The sequence below is a fragment of the Equus caballus genome, chromosome 5 (genome assembly GCF_041296265.1).
Source record: "Equus caballus isolate H_3958 breed thoroughbred chromosome 5, TB-T2T, whole genome shotgun sequence".
In the NCBI taxonomy this organism is placed as follows: Eukaryota; Metazoa; Chordata; class Mammalia; order Perissodactyla; family Equidae; genus Equus; species Equus caballus.
In genome coordinates, this window is record NC_091688.1 from 71,955,750 (window position 1) to 71,974,456 (window position 18,707).

The window sequence follows — 18,707 nt, forward strand, 5'->3', positions numbered from 1 at the left end:
TCTCTATCCTCAGGGCCTAGTATAGGGAAGCACCCAACATACTGATACTGTGTGTCCTCAATGTAGAATAAATTAATTACATGTGTGAATTATATTTGAACAGAGATGGTAAATGTAGTGTGGTTAATATGATAAAAGTAAAATCCCCAAGTTAAAAATCCTTGTTTACTTCTACCACAGAGAATGCTCCTACTGTGAATTTCTGGAATATTAATGATTTTTTTGAAACATTAAAGAACACGAAATCTCAAATTAAGTCCTCCAAATAGCAATGTTAATTAATAGGGAAGAGCAGCCAGACCTAATATATATATGTTAGGTTTAATGGGAAAAATCTGTTCTATGACTACATGCCCAAATATAAACTACATCTTTACAGCTTTAAAAAGACTAATTACAGTCACTCAATGATCTAACAGTAAAGTCTAAAATAATGATATGTGGCCATTTTATTACCTCAATATTGATTTAGCATTAGGCTTGGGGTAGTAAGCTTTGTAATCACCAGCTTTAACCTTAGGTCCTGAAGATTTGTTCCTTTTACATAATTAGACACTGAAGCCTGTGTGATGTCTTAGAAAGCATTTTGTTCTTTAAACCAAATTAAAGACTAAGACCTGAGGCTGGGGACCTGTATTACAATTGTTAAAAGTAATTGCTTTTAAATCTTTTCTTTTTCCTTAGAACATATACCTGACTTTTAAACATATGAGTACTAACAGCAATTTAATGCTACTAATATTTTCCAGGTATCATTTAAAGTATTTTATGTGTCTGAACAAATGCAATCTTTACAACACCCCTTTGATGAAGGTACCAGTGTTACCCCCTCTCACGGATGAGGGAACTGAGGCACAAAAAGATTATATGATTTGTGTAAGATTATACAATTTGTTAGCTAGATGATAAACTCAAGAAACCTGGCTCCCGAGTTCATGTTTATAGTTATTATACATACTATCTCTTGCTAAAAACTTCCACCACTGACCTTTGCTTTCCCAGAGACATTGAGAAAGGACAAAAATAAATTCATAAAGGGGCCAGCCCAGTGGCGCAGCTGTTAATTTCGCACATTCTGTTTCGGCTGCCTGGGGTTCGCCGGTTCGGATCCCAGGTGCAGACCTACACACTGCTTGTTAAGCCTTGCTGAGGCAGGCATCCCACATATCAAGTAGAGGAAGATGAGCACAGATGTTAGCTCAGGGCCGGTCTTCCTCAGCAAAAAGAGGAGGATTGGTGGCAGATGTTAGCTTAGGGCTAATCTTCCTCAAAAAAATAAACAAATAAATAAGAAGTACATTTTTCTTCATATATTATAAATGCCATTTCTGCTTCAATTTCTGCTGTGAATGGTACTGTGCTCATATTTTTTGATGTCTCCTAAAAGAAGGTAAAATCTTAATATACTAAAATTAAATTGCATTTTCACTATTGGTGGGATTATTTTATTCATATATAGAAAGCATATATATTTTCACCTGAATGGTTTTACAAAGGAAATACTTGGTACCTTTGGGGCCCAATACATATTTCTTAATATCAAACAAAATAGAATTTTAGGGAAAAAACTCACCTTGTCATTGCAATCATGTCAGGGAAATGAGATGTAACTAAAAATTCTGCATTTGCAATATGGAATAAAAAGAAGAAAATTTCTGATTTTGAGATTTAAAGTGACATATAATCTTATGTTATATACACAGAAATTATTGAAATAGAAACATCAGTATTTTGAAATTATTGTTTCAAGCTTTTCACTAAGTTCAAGTATCAGATTTATCATTAAACCATTTTACTTAAGCACTTATAAACGTTTATATTTTCTAGTATGTAATAATTAAGCCTTCTGTTTATATTTATTGAGAGTATATTATGTGCCTGATGTATTTTATTTGACTGATAAATTATCCAGAGAAGGGACTCCTAATTTAGTTTTGGAGATGAGAATTTAACAGTGTATCATGAGCCACTCTCTCTTTCCAAGCCTGTCTCCTACATACATAGATACAAACTATGAGCCCACCTTCAAGATTAAAGATTTTCCAAGACTGTCTAAGACCTTATTTTCTTTCTTTTTTTTTAAGTTTCTGAATTTTTTATTTTTGAGGAAGATTAGCTCTGAGCTAACATCTGCTGCCAATCCTCCTCCTTCTGCTGAGGAAGATCAGCTGTGAGCTAACATCTGTGCCCATTTTCCTCTACTTGATATGTGGGACGCCTGCCACAGCATGGCTTAACAAATGGTGGGTAAGTCAGCACCCGGGATCCGAACCGGGGAACCCCGGGTCGCCCAAGTGGTACATGCAAACTTTACCGCTGCACCGCTGGGCCGGCCCTTGCCTAAGACCTTATTTACTTGAACGTATCTTTGAAAGAGATTGATGCATACAAAAAAGATATCAAAGGTGGGCTGTTAATGTGGGACATTTAATAACTTTCATTTTCCAACATCCTAAGGCTGTTGTTAAATATTAATTAATTAATGTAATTAATGTAGTTAAATATGATTGTATTATGTGTTTCACTACAAGATGCATCAAAAAGTCAGATGAACAAACCAAATACAATGTAACATGGGATACAAGTACATCTGACAAAGAAGCACGTTTCATTACTAAAGTCTCAAATGAATAAATCTAACTACTGGTGGATTACTTGCCCAACACAAAAACCTGGAAAGGGAAGTGGGTTAACCAAGAGTAAAAGAGTAAATGAGATCCTTTAGGTGTGCGTAATATGTGCGTGTGTGTGTGTCTGTGCACACACACTCTTTGGTGTGTGGAGCTAAGCAGCCCCATCTTGCTTATGGAGAAGGGGAAGTCCGTGCTTCACTGCCCAAGCTCAGTCTGTGCTCCTCTGTTATGCTAAACAGCTTCTGCCTAGATTGGAAATTGCAGTCCTCACTGAATCTTCTAATATGGACTGGAAAATGAAGAAACAACACAGGAAAGAATGTGGGACTGGGGCACAGCTCACTAAGGTCTTCGTGCTTCGTGGGTCATCTCCTACTACCTCGCTCTCTTCTACTGTGCTGCATTGACCTCTGTCATCTCAAAATGAAAGGTAGAGGAAAAAAGAGAGCCTGCTGAGTCAGGTGGGCTGGGAGCTTTGGAATGAGTAGATCTTAAAGTCATTATGGCCCCATAAAGAGGGCATCTTCTAGGAGGTGCTGTGCTTGGCCCTTCTTAGACATGTTGGGACATACATCTGGAGCTGATGGCATAGCAATTTCTTCCCCTGTTTCTGAGTAGGTCTGAAAGGATCACTAGCCTTCAGAGTTAGCCAGAGAAGACAGAGGCTAAAGCCAAGACCGAAGCTGAGGTTCAGTACAGGCTCTATCTCCCAATCCCCATTAATTAAGTTGCTAGATTTCTTGACCAGAACAACAATAAATGCAAGACAAATTTATTGAGCACTTATTATCTGCTCCCCACCATTCCCATTTTTCTAGAAGCTGGAGTTTAAAAATCAATAATAAGAGGAACTCCTCCCTAATTATCTCCTGGTCTAACCATCTAAAAAGTCACTAGAACCAATAGTATCCATGAAATAACCATATATGTGTGAGACTTAAGTATTGAAGAATCTAGCATCATCAAATAATTTTTCTTCACACATCTAAAATTCAACTGAAAGCTAGAAACAAAATGAGAACTTAGGGTAGAAGAGATTCAAATGTTCATCTGTATAGCACACAGTTTATAACAGATTGCTGCCCATCTTTTTGTGAGGTTTTCCCATGAAGATGATTTATGATCTATACTAAAATCTTTACCAGTGGAAGTTCTCCATGTTTTAATCACTCAAATCTCAACTGTTACAACACAAGCACCTCCAGATCATCACCCAAGGGGCAACAACCTTGTTAATTCTTTAGGGTGTATCTAACTGTCGGAAAGAAATGACTTTATTGAATCTCACCCTAATGGCCTAAATGAGGTCACTTGTTTCCAAATATTGGACTATCCTTTGACTCATTCATCATTTTATGGAGAACATAATTTTCTTTATTATATAGGTGGCTATCATGAGACATGGGAGGATATGTGATTTGCACTGGACAGGCCCTGCTACTGACAAGTTCATATATGGTACCAAGAATTCTAAAAATATCAGAATGGCAGGGTCTCATAGAGGATGGACCTAGTAACATCCCTAGAGCAAGGGCTTGCAGTAGAGTGTTACACCAGTATCCAGAAGATGCTCAGTAATGTGAATTCTTTCCCACTGACAAGATCAAGTACGGGTACTTAAGGCAAGTGGTCTCCATTTTGTGAATGTGTGTATGTCTGTACTTTGATCAATAAAAAATGAGCATGCATTCTAATAAACATTTGTTTTTATATATTTATACATTATAATGAATTACTTTATCATTGTATGCACATTATAAAACATATCTAAACGCATAATACAAAAATAAAATCAGGAAAAAACATCTCTTTCTAGGGAATCTAGTAATATCTAAAGCCACATAGAAAGTTTGCTTTAGACAAAACGAGCTATGGGTGTTGGTAAATGGGAAAGAGAAAACTCATTTACTAGGCACTGAGTTCCCATTAGTAAGTGGTAGCCACATTATATAATTTTTATATAACTAAAGGGTCACAGCAACTAAAGGGCCCACAATATTTTCACCATTTTACAAAAGAGGAAACTGAGGCTTGGAGGAAGTGAGTTACTTGCCCAGGATTACAAAGCTTATAACTAGACAAATTAAAAGAACTGTATTACTTTATAAGAGCAAAAAATCAATATCTAATAGTTTGTTCTACCATAGTCACAAAAATTTGTCTTTGCTGGCATGCGTGCCTTATGTAACTAAAGTAGTTTTCCATGAGAATTAAAACTACAACTTCTTTGTTTCAATGATCCCTCTCTTTCAAGTCTCAAATCTCAAATAACCCACAGGTATGCCTTAGATCATAAAATGAGCATAAGTATAATTAAGAAATGAGGACTCATAGACCTTGGAGATTGATTTCATCTTCAACTGTTCAATAATCTATGAGGCAGAGCAATGTCTTTGATGGGACATTCATCATCACTTACTTTACAAATAAAAATGTCTCCACTGGCTGAAAAAAGAAAGCTAAGGAAAAATTTATGTTCATAATTATTAGTACTGTTTTAGTCCATCCAGTCAGTGAAAATTTATTGAAATTCTACTATGGACTAGGAAGTATGCCAGTAGTGGTTCCATATTATTTCCATTAATTTAACTAAGAGATACTTAATAAGCAATAAGTAAATATTTATTCAGCGAATAAACGAATTTTCATGAAAGTACAAGAAGATTATACCACGGTATTTCATTCTAGCCCCATTTTTTGGAGAGTACGTAATATAAGACTGGTCTCTTTTGGACTCTATCCATGAGGACTCAGTGTCTGAAGCATGATTAGAACTTTATTAAATGGCAGTTTTACCTCTAAGGCAATCCCACAGCACAGGCTTTTGGTGAGGACATTAAATTGTAGATAACATATCCACACATATTTCCATGGTTCCCACTCCCAAACAGTGTGTGAAACAGACTGATAACTTGTTTACCTTTTCCTTAAAATACATTGATTTTAATTACCTGTATTTCCGCTTTTCTTTAATTTATATCTAAATAGTCTAATGTCAGTTTTAGAAGAATGTACAGAAGCCATCTTGTTACAGAAATAAGAAAACAATTATCCTCCTTTATGTTGATTAACATAAATGTTTTGTGATTAAAAAACAATCAAAAGTAATGGACCTAAGGGGCAACTGATTCAGTGTCTAATTACTGACAGGAAAAACACCTCAACATTAATTCTGTCAAAATTAGCATTTCCGTCATTGGCTTCCACATTCCAAAATCCACTTGACCATGAGGAAATTACTCCATTCCATAGTTATCTGAAAGTACATTTCTTAGTTAATTAATTCTAGAATAAACCATGGAAAGCTGAGACATTCGTAATTAGACATTTCACAGTTTAAATACAAATTTGTTTTCTTGTGGCCAAAATGCAAGAATAGCGCTATTTGGGTTTTAGGCAAATTCTTGAACCTTGAGTCTCAGTTACTTAATTTGTAAAACAGAGTTATTAATATCTACTCCTCAGTTGGCATTTAAAGGATGAAATGAGATAATGTATGTAAAAAAATCACATTAAACTGTAGTAGAAAATTCAAAGTTATTTTGTTACCGATGACATAAATTACATTCTTAGTCCTTCCAATGTTTCCTCTTTCCTTTATTGTCTGTCAGAGACATCATGTCAAGGGAAGTAATTGTGGGTAATTATAAGTTAAAGTGTTTAAGTAAAAGTTATAGGTGGGCAATTAGGCAATGAGAAAGAAAAACATCACTTCCAGTCTTATGATCTTTTGTTGTGCCCATGCTTTTCGAAGAGCCTAACTATTTGGAAGAGAAGAAAATCCACTCATAATTGCCTTAACATGTTGTTTAATGCAATGTGGTCTCACGAAATGTGTGCCCTAGGTATTTAGATATAACTTTCAAACAGCTAGCACAATTTGCTCACACGTAGAATTAGAATGACCTGTATTTTAAGTGTTATAATCCAGGGGGAAACTTTCTAATATAAGGAATTCTAGAAATAGTAATAATTGGGAACGAGTGCTAGAACAGGAGTCAGGAGACTTACGTCCTACTCCTGATCTGGCCTTAACCATAGTGTGCCTTTAGGTAACTCAGTTAACCTTTTCAAGCCACAGTTTTCTCATTTGTGATGGAAGAATCAAACCAGATGTTCTTGGAGTACATGATTTTATTAGACTTAATTCTGTAATAAGACATTTCCTCACTTTTTTTTTTTTAAGAGAGCTTGTTTGAGAAATAGCCAATGCTGCACACATACGCTGGGAGAAAATCTGATGTGAGTTATATTTGTAATATATTCCCAACATAAACAGTAACAAATTGTGCCTTAAATGCTTTTTATTAACAAGTCAACTTAGACACCCCAAATGCCTAAAGGAGTCTCCATGGTTTGCTCACAGGTTGGACCCCCATTACTCTCACATGCCCTTCACTCCTCTCTTCTATTTTCCCATGCTTTTTGTCCTAATCCTCCTTGGCCTGGCCTCTGTTTCTGTTATCTCTTTGGGATTCTTTCCTCCATTTCTGTCATTCTCATAGACCTGTAGATTCGACTTATCTAAACCTTATTTCAATTCCGACTCTTCCCTCTCACTCTACTTGTATCTCCTCATCTAGTCTCCACAGGAAACTCATGGGTGCCATTTGTGCTTTCCCCAAAAAAGCATCTTTTTAAGTCCACGGTCATTATGCCATCTACACATCCAAGTCAGAATTAAATCAGTTACTCTAAGTAGGAGATAGCATTAACAAAGCCAAGTTCAGTAGCTGAATGAAGAGAAAAAGTCTATTCCACAACTTAGACAGAGCCCCAAGCAGACATCTTCCAAGTACACGTCTTCAGATACCACAAAGCTAGGCAAGTCATGGCAGAGGCAGGTCTCCTCATTGCACTTCATCGTTAAGTTTAGCATTATCATTAGAATCTTGTGTGAGGAGGAATGCTGTAATGGTAATGCAAGAGCAAGATGGACAAACACCCAAATTGTGGCTCCTTCACTTAATTGCTGTGTGTCCCCAGAAAGATATTTAGCTCTCTGAGCTATAATTTGCTGATATAAAAAATAAGGATAATAAGACCTTCTTGGTGCTACCTTAATACAATTAATGCTGCCTTCTAGGGTAGTTCTCAGGATAAAAGATAATGTACGCGCAGGGTCTGCCACATAAAGGAGGTCTGAAATAAACTATTCTTTTTTATAACTATTATTATTATTATTAATGTCCCTTTGAGGTTGGTAGAAGCCAACTGTTTCTTTTTTCCTGTTAGAGAAAAGTAGGACAAAGGACATTTTGAGTGACTTAGCCATAGAGACACAGTAGGATAGTGATGGTGCTTAGCCATAGTACAGAATTCCCTTTTAGTAGGTTCTATATTCAATGCTTGTTCTTGGCATTTGTGGAAATGTCCTCATACAGTCTCCCTAAAATTTAAGAATCTATTATCTTCTCTATTTCCTTTTCCATTTTCATCAGAGAACTCTGTGCATTGTGACTCTAAAAGAGGAGGAAAAATTAGTTAGCTCATCTCTGTTGGCAGGATTTGGAGTACTTCTTTAAGCAGACTCTCTCTCTATACCTTTTAGAAAAAGGAAAAATCTATAGCTACTATTTTGGTATGTGCAATGCAGAAATGTGATTTTGTACTTCCTACTCATGCTAAAGTTTATGGAAAAGAAAATAAGCTAGTATAGTTCCCAGCAAAGAGATCAAATGAGTTATATAATTTTTCACATAGAACATAAGCTAGAGCAGAAATCTTGTGAATTAATGATTGCTACAATTAAGAATCTGTGGACACTTTCTGGTGGAAAGAAAACAAAAATCGTATTAAGGTTTTGTTAAGACACCACGATGTCAAGGCATGATGTTGACTGAACTAACCAGGGGACATTTGCTGAAAGGCTTTTTGAACTTCTCCAGGGAGGATGGCAACATAGAAACAATGGCTTTTACTCCTGAACACATTGTCTACCTACTGACCCCATAGCGATTAACCTGCATTAACAAAATCCTAAAACATATCCATCGCTAAGTACAACATTCAAACTAGTGAAAACATCCTGTATAATTTCAGGTCTGTTGTGTTTAAAATATTCTGAATCTGTAATGCTTCAGATATTGTTATTTTACACTTATTGGAGAGGGCTGATATTCTCACTCCCTCTGTGCCTGCCTATGAGTGCACGCGCGTGTGTGTAGGTGTGTGTGTGTGTATGTAAGAAAAGCAAGACATTTCAAGCTCTCTGTATCCATAGCCCTGTAAAAAATCTCTTTGCATATAGGTCCTCTTTGCATATACCGCCTTAAAGTAAACATTAGATTAGTAATAAAAGTGTATGTCATAAAGCAGAGTGTTTAAATAAAAGGTTCTCTTATTTATTAAGAATTTATATCTTTTTGGTTTAAAAAGTAATCTATCATTTGTTTATATTACACACTGAATCGATGTGAACTCATATCTTTGAACAGGATGACTCATGAGAATAAAATTTGAGTCTGAGCACAGTCGGAACCATGATAATGCTTTGCATAAAGGAAATGCATTAGGTACACAGACAACCAGCCTTATCACATATAATATTGGGTTATTAAGCCTTAAAGACGTTTTACTAATTCTAGGTGTGCTCCCAGCTGCATTTGCCACTGTAGGTGACACAACATCACTTGGAGGGTGCTTTGGAACTTTAAAGGCAGGAGAAATCTTTTCTTCAGTGGAACATTCCTTTTTACCTGCTTTTCTGCTCAGTGTGATAAGGCCCAGGATATGCTTGTTTGAGAGTTCCTTTCACAACTTGACCTTTCTTTTCCCAAGTTGAACAATGCCAAACTGAACTACCAAACTTGTTTATGAAGTGAGTTACCATATTGGAAATCATCATGTGTTTTTCAAATCACCATGTGATAGGGATGTATTTAATTACTGTCAACCATAAACCCCTTTATCAGCAGACAATTGGCTGTAAAGATAATAGATGTAAACCAAAAGATGTAAGAAGAATTCACTCTATCCATCAAATTTAGGTTTGCTTAACATTGAGTTTGGTAGTGAACTGGGACAAGATTACTTGATTTTAGAGGCTGAACACCTCAGCCTCGTACCCATAGGGATATAGCTAGAGATATCCTGACACTCTGCAAAAGGGATGCCAGTGTCCCAATCCTGTCACTGCACCTTGTCATGGGGACTTCTTGAGGTGACACTAGCCACTAACTAGTGAGTCAGTGTGGGGAGTGTACACTGTCCACCAATTTTTGTGCTTAGAGGCGCCCTATGGAGGAAGAACTCAGCTGAGGAAGCTGGTCTGTTGCCAGGCAAAGCTGCCTTACCTTTGTAAATGTGCCCTTACCTTGGATTACATCTTCCTATTTTTACCAGTGAGAAACCATGGGAAGCACCTTTGCCTATGTGAATAATCTTTCAACACTCTGAGAGAGACAGGTATCGCAGTGGTTAAGAGCATGTGCTCTGAGTTAACGCCTGGCACTGCCTCTGACCTTGCTTTATAAACCTGGGCAAGTGGTTCTATGAAACTTCCATGAGTTTCAGTTTCTTCTTCTTTGAAACATGGATAATAACGGCCTCTTTCTTAATGAGAATCTTTGAAGACTGAATGAGCATGTAAACCATTTTAGCTTTATTTTTAGTACATATTCAGTGCTTCATAAATGATTGCCGTTATTCTTGTACAAACTGTAAAGAGCACTCCACTCTCCCCACCTCAGGTCCATGAATATAGGTCCATTTTGGGAAAGCTCTGGAACCCAAACCACTTCTAGAAATTGGGGAGGAGGTGGCTTCTTCTGAACAGTGGGAACTCCCAAGTTAGACCTTGTCAGGACTTGATCCCTCAAGATTAGCCTAGAAGTAAAATAATCCATTCAGGTCAAGGGCAGTTATGAGAAAGGAAAGGAACTAATACATCTTGAGGGACTACTCTATCTCAGACGTCTTGCTTGGTGTCTTACGTGCTTTAACCTTATAATAAATTCTAAGATATTGGTATTATAATTTATATTATATAAATATATTTATCCTTATAGCCTATCATTTCTATTATGTATGAAGAAACCAAGGATGAGAGAAGTACCTAGGCCAGGAGTATCCAAGTAGTACTTGGCACAGGTGATGTTTGAACCAGGTCAATCTGTCTATAAGGCCCAGGTTTTTCCCTGTTAAGCATGCTGCCATTTTTCCTGCCATAATTCAGCCTAACTTGATATCAGCGCCCTGTGGTCCAAATGAAAGTTGCTTTCCTCTCATTTTCCCAGCTAAAGTTTCTTCCCATCTCATACCTGTCATGAATAGCAATGGAAGACAGCTGAACTCCTTGAAGAAGAGAAAGTTTAAATTACCCATCATGTGACTGACTTGAGACCCAGAGATTTTGCTTTCTTCTCAAATATCTAGTCCTTTACGCCTCTTTTTGTTACTTAAATTATTGTGTGAAGTAACAGAGAAGGCTTGAAATATGTGCTTTGGGCTGATATGTGATGGAAGAGATTTACTCATGCTTCACTCTTCCATTTTAATTACTGAGGTCTTGGGAGACTATGTTGTACAGCAAAGTGTCATTACTCTAGAGCATTTTACTGAAATGTTAATTCATGCTATATTTATTCATCCTCCAAACGAGATACAAAGCTCATTCTCACCAGCTTCAAAATGAGTCATTCCAAAGGAGCTGGGTATTGCATCCTGACAGCCTCTTAAACAATTGGTATACTAATGCCTTCTTCCATTTTCTAGAGGCTCTTTAGTGGTTCCTCACGCATTTAAGTTCCAGGGAGATAATCTGCAATCCAATTTTGTGGCTCTCCCTTTGGAGTCTGTTGCCCTCCAAGACATAATGTCACAAATGCTCATTTAAACTCCATGAATCGTCTTCACTTAACTGTTCTATAGCTTGCCCTGCTAAAGAGTAAAGAGTATCTGAATGGGTCAAAGAGACTGTAATGCTTTGGGGCTACTTCCGCTCACAGAAAAGAAGTAACATTTGTGAGATGTTTGTTCCTAGAGATACATTTCAAATGCATCGTGAGGCATTTTTACTTCTAAAATTCTAGATTGAGGGACATGTACCCCTCTTAAGAGCACCTCAAAAGGGCACACAGGTTCTTTAACGGCATACCCTTAATTCTCTGATTTGCATCCTCTTTCATGAAAGAATTTTTCTTGAAGCCATACAGCTGCAATCTATACGTCGTCTACTTTTAACAGACCTCAGGTGTGCTTCGTCCTGGAGGTGGAACCCAGCAATTAACTGATTTATCCTAGTCCAATGTAATAGATCCAGACACGCTTCAGGACAAAACCACTGTGGATTAGCGATGCGACAAGTGGCCTGACAGGATTTAACTTGAAGGCAGGTATCCCATCTTTCTATTCCTTCACTGTTTTCATCATGGATTCTTCTGCTGAGCACATTTTTCTTGAGAAAACTCTTTATTATCTTTCAACAAAATTACCTAAACCATGGCCTCAAAACCCCATGTGTAAAGACGAAGGGCAAAAATAAATGCATCAATTAATTACTTTAAATAAACAGGACATTTATTTTCCTTCTTTTCTATGGGTCATGGATGAAGGAGTCATCCATCATTTCCCTGAGATTTATGCAAGTCATATACATGTTTCTTAAATCTGAAACCATTTTTAAAACTTATGACACATAAGAGAAACTTGCAAATATACTGTTATCTACAAGAATAATCTGACAATGTCCCTTCCCCCAAGTTTCAAGGCAGTGACTATCCCCGAACACGGTTAAGCCTCAAAATCATCAAATACAGAATCTACTGTCTATACTCGGAAGTGCTAAACCTCCATATTTGGCTGAAAAGATGGCCAAGAAAGGATAGTTACAATTCAGCAACAATCTTATAATTCTCTATGCAATACAGGCTCTAATTACACAGAACACAGTTGCATGCCTAAAACCATCTGATTTCACTACACCTGCCCAACGCATCTATTTTCTGCCTACGATTTAATAAACCTCTTGCTTAAAAATGTCTTCCTAATGCAATGGACCACAATGCATGGAATCACTGTACCTGTCAATCTTTATAACCCTCCCATAAATTGTCCCTCCCTTAAATACTGCATTTTGGTAAGTTGGAAGTTCATTATAAATACATCTGCATGTTAATTGTTTATCTGTAATACAGCTCGGCACAGAATAAATGCACATGTACAAATCATGTAAAATCAGATGATGTCACTTATTTTAAAAATATTATACACATACATCTATATACATATACACATATATATGTACACGTACATATTCATATGTATGTGTATATGTATAATTTTTGCTAACCATGAAAAAGGCCATTGATGCCTACAGATGCAGACCCGATTTTAGAAGCAGATGTGAGCAACATAGTAATTATAATAGGGGAAGGGATTTTTTGTTTTTGTTTTGTAATAAAGCAATCATAATCCTAATGCCATATAAACATCCCAGCCCTCATACACCCCGGGCATGGCTGTGTGCATTTATTTTCTTATCAAAAGCTCACGGAGTTCTAGACACGTACTTGCGGATTGAAGACACAAATCCCAAAATATCGGCATCATGGCCCCTCTGGGCCACGGACGCGGTGCACACAGGCGCGACAGGAGGGCCAGGGAACTAGCCCCACACTCACTCACACAGGTATCCCTTCCCTCCAGGGCACCCAGCAGGTACACCGCTAGTGGTGATCACCCAGGCGCGCGGGCACTCGCAGGCACACTCGGGGAGCTCCAGAGAACCCTGGGGGAGAGGGGAGGGTCGGGCATTTGGGGGCAGCGGCGCGCGCCCTGGCACTGTCTCCGCGCCTGTGACACCCTCCAAGACCGGAATTCGCCCCGGAGCTGCCCGGAGGAGCTGCATTATGCCAAGGCCAACTCACCTCGACGAAATAAAAGCAGGGCAGGAGGGTGACGCTGTCCTTGATCACTTTGCCCTTTGGCCTCTCCTTCGCCGACATCCCGGCCGCCTGCCCGGGTCTGCGTCCTCCCCCGGGCGAGGTGTGCACAGCGCAGCCGAGGCGAGCTGCCTCCTGCAGCCGCAAGCGCCCGGCGCCGCTGATGTCACATTCCCCGCGGGCGCCGCTGGAGCCAGCGCGCCGCATGCAGCGCCCCCGCCTCTCCCCGCCCCGCTTTGCAGCAACCCAGCGGCTCCCCGGACCCGCAGGTCCTCTTCCTCCCCGACTCTGGCTTCCACTCCCTGTTTTTCTCCGCTCTCCGCGAAGAGTCGTCCAGCGACCTCCTCCAAGCTGTTGCTGCAATGGCTTCCCCTCCCCGCCACCCTCCCTCTCCTCTCCACCGCCCTGGCGAGGCTTCGGGGCTGTGGGAGTTTGACGTCAAGAATCAGAAAAGGGGAACGCACCCCTGGATTCTGCAGCAGTGAGCCTGAGGAACTAAGGCACCCACGCCCCCCGGGAAGCCTCCTGGGTCATCCTAGGAACACTAACTGGAGGGTTGCTGGAGAGCAGAAGCCCAGCCTCTGCGCGCTGACCCTCGGCAGCGAGAACCGACCTCCCACTGTGCGAAATTAAAACTTGGATCTCATTCCGAAAAGCAGGCCGCTGTGGGAACTCATTGAGAGCTGGCTGCTCCCCAGGAATGACCTCCCCTTCTGAGGATTCTCTGCCAGGGGACTCCCTGGCTCCCCAAACACTGACGCACCTGCTGATAAACACTCAGCTGTCTGGGAATGGTGAGGGTTCCCCGCACCACGGGAGGCGGATGTGTGGGCGTCCTCATTTACCCCGGAGACCAGGTTCTAACCTCAACCTTCACACCCCCAGAACAACGCCAGTATTACAGTCATAACCATACAGGAAGCACTGCTTCACACATTAACCTAAATCAAGTCCTTCATCCTGTTGTTGGTGTGAATGGCTGGTCTCAACTTTGTGATTCGGTCCATAACATACTCCAAAAGACATCTGGCAGCCTGGGGAAAATCCCACCCGCCAAAGTCCACATTTCACTGTCCCTGCCCCCTCACGCCCTCGCTCTGCTCTCCCAGCCTTGAGTTCCAGAGTTCAGCGGTACAATCCCTCATTCGCCCCCCACCTCCTGCCCCTACTCCCCACACTCACCTGGCAAAATCTCAGCCCCAGTTAAACCCACTTCTTTGCCCTTACCAGAACAACTGAAAATGGTGTGAGAAGAACACACAACCATGTAGTTTTGTCTCACATTAGACCCGTAACCACAAACTTTAAGTAGGCCCCACTACCCCACGATGCTAGTGTTTTTCCATAGTCTGTTCACTTTCTGTCTCTCTGAGGCCCAACTCACACCTTGTCTCTCTTCAAATCTCGTCATTCTCAGCTAAGGACTTCAACTCTCAGTTTACTTAGAAAATGGAAATAATCAGAAGGGAGCTGTGTTATCTTCCAGAGCTGACTACTTGGCCCCATCCTCCACGCTCCACAGAGACCACCATCTCTTGCCTGGACTGACACAACAGCCTCCTAACTGTTCTGCTAGCTTCCACCCTTGCTACCCCTGTAGCATTCCCTATACAACAGCTGGAAAAAAGTATATCCAGCTGTGTCATTCCTCTGCCCAAACCCTCCAAGCGCTCACCATCACATTCAGGAGAAAACCCAGACTCCTCAGCTCTTCCTCAAAGCCCTACCCGAGGACCTTGCCTGATTCAGGGACCTCATTCATATTGCTCGGTGCCTTAATGGTCTGGCAATCCCAGTCTAGCTTTTTACTGCCTCAGGGACTTTGTGCTTACTGTTCCTTTGTCCAGGAATGCTGTTCTGCCAACATTGCATGGCTTAACTTCTCACGTAGTTCATACCTTTGCTCATATTTAAACTCCTCAGGGAAGGTGTCTTCGACCCCTCACTCTGCCTAAGCAGCATCAATCACCCCAGGCCTCCATTACTCTTTGTTCTTTCACATTATTTTGTTTTTCTGTATAGAATTGCTCACTATCTGATAGTTTATCAAGTATTTCTTGGTCAGTTTCTTCATTGCCTTTCTCTGCCACTGGAGTGTAAGCTCTACAAAGGCAAGCACTTTTTCATCATTATATCTCTAGTAATTAGAAGTGTGCCTGGCAAATAGTAGATGTTCAGTAAACCTTGTTGTTGAAGAAGTGAATGAATCAATTAAGTTAAATGATGCACATAAAATTGTGTAGCATAGTTTCTTCCGCACACTAAATGTTCAAGAACTGTTAGTTTGTTAATTATCATGTTATTAATCAGTAACTATACTTCTCGTTACCACCAGAGTTACCTTGTAAGAGTGTGTTTCCTTTTTTCAACTTTCTTAGTACTCAATAAAATTTATAATTCTTGGTAAAGGTAAAAAAACAAGTTAGAAAATGTCTGACTTTATCTTCCTGGAAACTCAGAGTTTCTGTATAAAAAGGAGATAAAACATAAGGCTAAAATGATAGCTCCCTAATTTTATTAGCCAAGAACTGAAAATATGTGATAAAATACCAGAGATGCATGCTGACTACACCTTGGTTATTCAAGACATTATTGAAACATCAGAAGGGTACTCTCTTTTCCTCTCTAGGTGATCTGACCAGCTAGAGTCAGGAAAAGCTTCCGAATTCAAAGTCAATTCCTAGTATAAATCTTTATCCCTCCCTTACTCAGATTCTCCTTCTTTCTGTCCTTTTTTCTTTTTTTATATTCTTTTTCCCATTTAAAGTCACTTCACAAAACAATCAAGCTACTTTATGCAATCCCCTAAATACTAAACACAATAACAATGGCTTACATTGGAGTAACAGTCTGATGTATTTTACCTACTTTAACTTTTTTTTTGTTTTGTGGAGGAAGATTTGCCCTGAGCTAACACCTGTGCCAATCTTCCTCTATTTTGTATGTGGGTCACCACCACAGCATGACAGCTGATAAGTAGTGTAGGTCTGCACTTAGTAACCAAACCTGGGCTGCCAAAGTGAAGCGTGCTAAACTTAACCATTAGGCCACCAGGTCAGCCCCTTACCTACTTTAAATTTTGGTGCTCAAAACAATGCAATGAGCAAGGCAAATTATTTCTCTTTTTATAAAAATGTCTTGTAGACAGGATTGTGAGATGGAAAAAAATAAATAAAAAAGTTGAACCAGAGGAGAATGAGATTTGGAGTCAGAAGACCTGAGTTCAAACCCAGGATTTGTTATGTTTGAACTGCTCTTGAGCAAGTCACTTCGTATCCCCAAGCTTCAGTTTCCTAATATGTAAAATGAGAAAAATATTGGCACTGTCTGCCAGCCATGCTCTGTAGCTCAAATGTGACGATATACGTGAAAGCACTTGGTGACTTATAAAACTAGTCTGTCCATTCATCTGTCCATCCATTCAACCTACAAATATTGAATGATCCCCCACTATGTAAGGGGCAATTTTCTCACTGGATACCCATTGGAGAAATGAATAAGTATGTTTCCTGCCCTAAGAGAACTCACGGCCTAATCCAGGTGGAGAGGAGAGAGACATAGACAATAAATTAGTCATTACAAGAGAAAACACTCACATGATGCTTACTACGGACAAGGCACTGTTAAAAATGCTTTGCACATGTTACCTCTTTTAATTCTCACAACATCCATAAGAACTGGGTACGACTGTTGTCACATTTTTCAGTTAAAGAAAACGAGACTCAAAGAGGTAAGGTATTGTGTGCAAAAGCAACAACTATAATAATTAGTGAAGCTGAGATTTTGAACCCAGTAGGTTGCTCCAAGCTCTGTGATATTAAGGGCCACACATGTTGTCTTTCTTAACAAACATATAATTACATCTTGTGATATACGCTACTAGAGAAACAATTAGGATGCAGTTGCAATTACTATGAGAAACTTCTTAAGTGTGGTGGCCAAGGAAGGTCTTGGGGGGAATTGACATTCAAGTCACTTACAGCGCTGAGGCTACTAGAGGACATTCCTGGACTAAAAAATTGTGCTCCATCCCCCTCTCACCAGGTAAATCCATGTTAGGCCAAGGGCAGAACCTGTATGTTGAATATTACTTCAAGTACGCTAGTTACAGGTCCTCGTAAAAATAGTGGCATTAAAATCAATTTAATGTGCCTCACAGAACTTGAATATTTTCCGTAGAAATCCTGTTCCAGTGCATTCAAATGAAAAAAGTGGCATCCGCTGAAAAGCAGGGCTCTGACATTTCACGAGACAGAGGACTTCACAGCACAAATAACCTGAAAAAAATATGCCTGAAAATGCACTTGACATCATCATTAAAACTGTCAGACTCTTGAGAAAAGAAAGAAGCAGTTTTCCCATGTTTCGGTTTAGGGCGCCCGCAGCCAAATACAAACTCTTTTTCACCTTCTTGGCAACTATTTATCTTCAGGTTATTTGTATGCCATTTATTTTTAAGGTCATAAAGAAGTATATTTAATTTAGTAATGTATTTCCCAGACATTAGCCCACTCCCCAGCATTTTGAGGAGATAATGTAAGATTTTATTGCATTTTCCTAAAAGAGGGAGCTCTGAAAGAACTGAATATGCAGATGTGTGAGACAGCGGAAGTACTGAAATGAGGGAAGTCCTGGAAGGTGGGAAAGCGGTGTTTTAGCTATGCCCTCGTCATGGACTAATTACATGGCCGTGGAGAAGAACATTTTACCTCCGGGACTTGGTTTCTTCACCTACAAATGGAGTTAGAATGATAAAGTGGACATGTCTTGTTTCTGTTTGTTCAAGATCCATTGTTCCTTCTTCCTGTGACAGTTTCTTGAGTTTTCATGATGAACTGTCCCACCCTCGCAGTCAAAGCTGGGCCTGCCGTGCAGGTGCTCGGCCCTTTCCAGGCCAAGTGAGGGGGTGGAGGGTGAGCCAAATGTAAACAACTGGACTCTATTCCTCAGGAATCTGAATTGCGAGGGGAGTGATAGTGAGCCAGAAAATTCTTAGTGTTGATTCATGGCAGAAGCAGAGAGGATAGCAATTAACACCAGCCCCTCAATTCTCAGAAGTGCCCCTCTGACTTCTCTCCTTTCTTTTGTTTCTTGGCACATCCTCATACCCTTTCAAATAGATTCTTCTCTCTGTCTCTTCTGGCTCTGTCCCTGTCTATCCCCCTCCCTCTCTCTCCCTCTCTCATTAATT

The 18,707-nt window shown here is 39.7% G+C and overlaps 1 protein-coding gene across 1 annotated transcript in view; it reads right to left on the minus strand.

Moving 5' to 3' along the window:
• PLPPR4 (phospholipid phosphatase related 4) overlaps positions 1–14,272 on the minus strand; it is a 42,018-nt gene extending 27,746 nt beyond the window's left edge. Inside the window, exon 1 of the mRNA XM_001489451.6 lies at positions 13,502–14,272. Coding sequence (XP_001489501.3) covers positions 13,502–13,723 — 222 coding nt within the window. The 5' untranslated portion in view covers positions 13,724–14,272. The remainder of the gene's footprint in view (positions 1–13,501) is intronic.
• Positions 14,273–18,707: the final 4,435 nt, after the last annotated feature.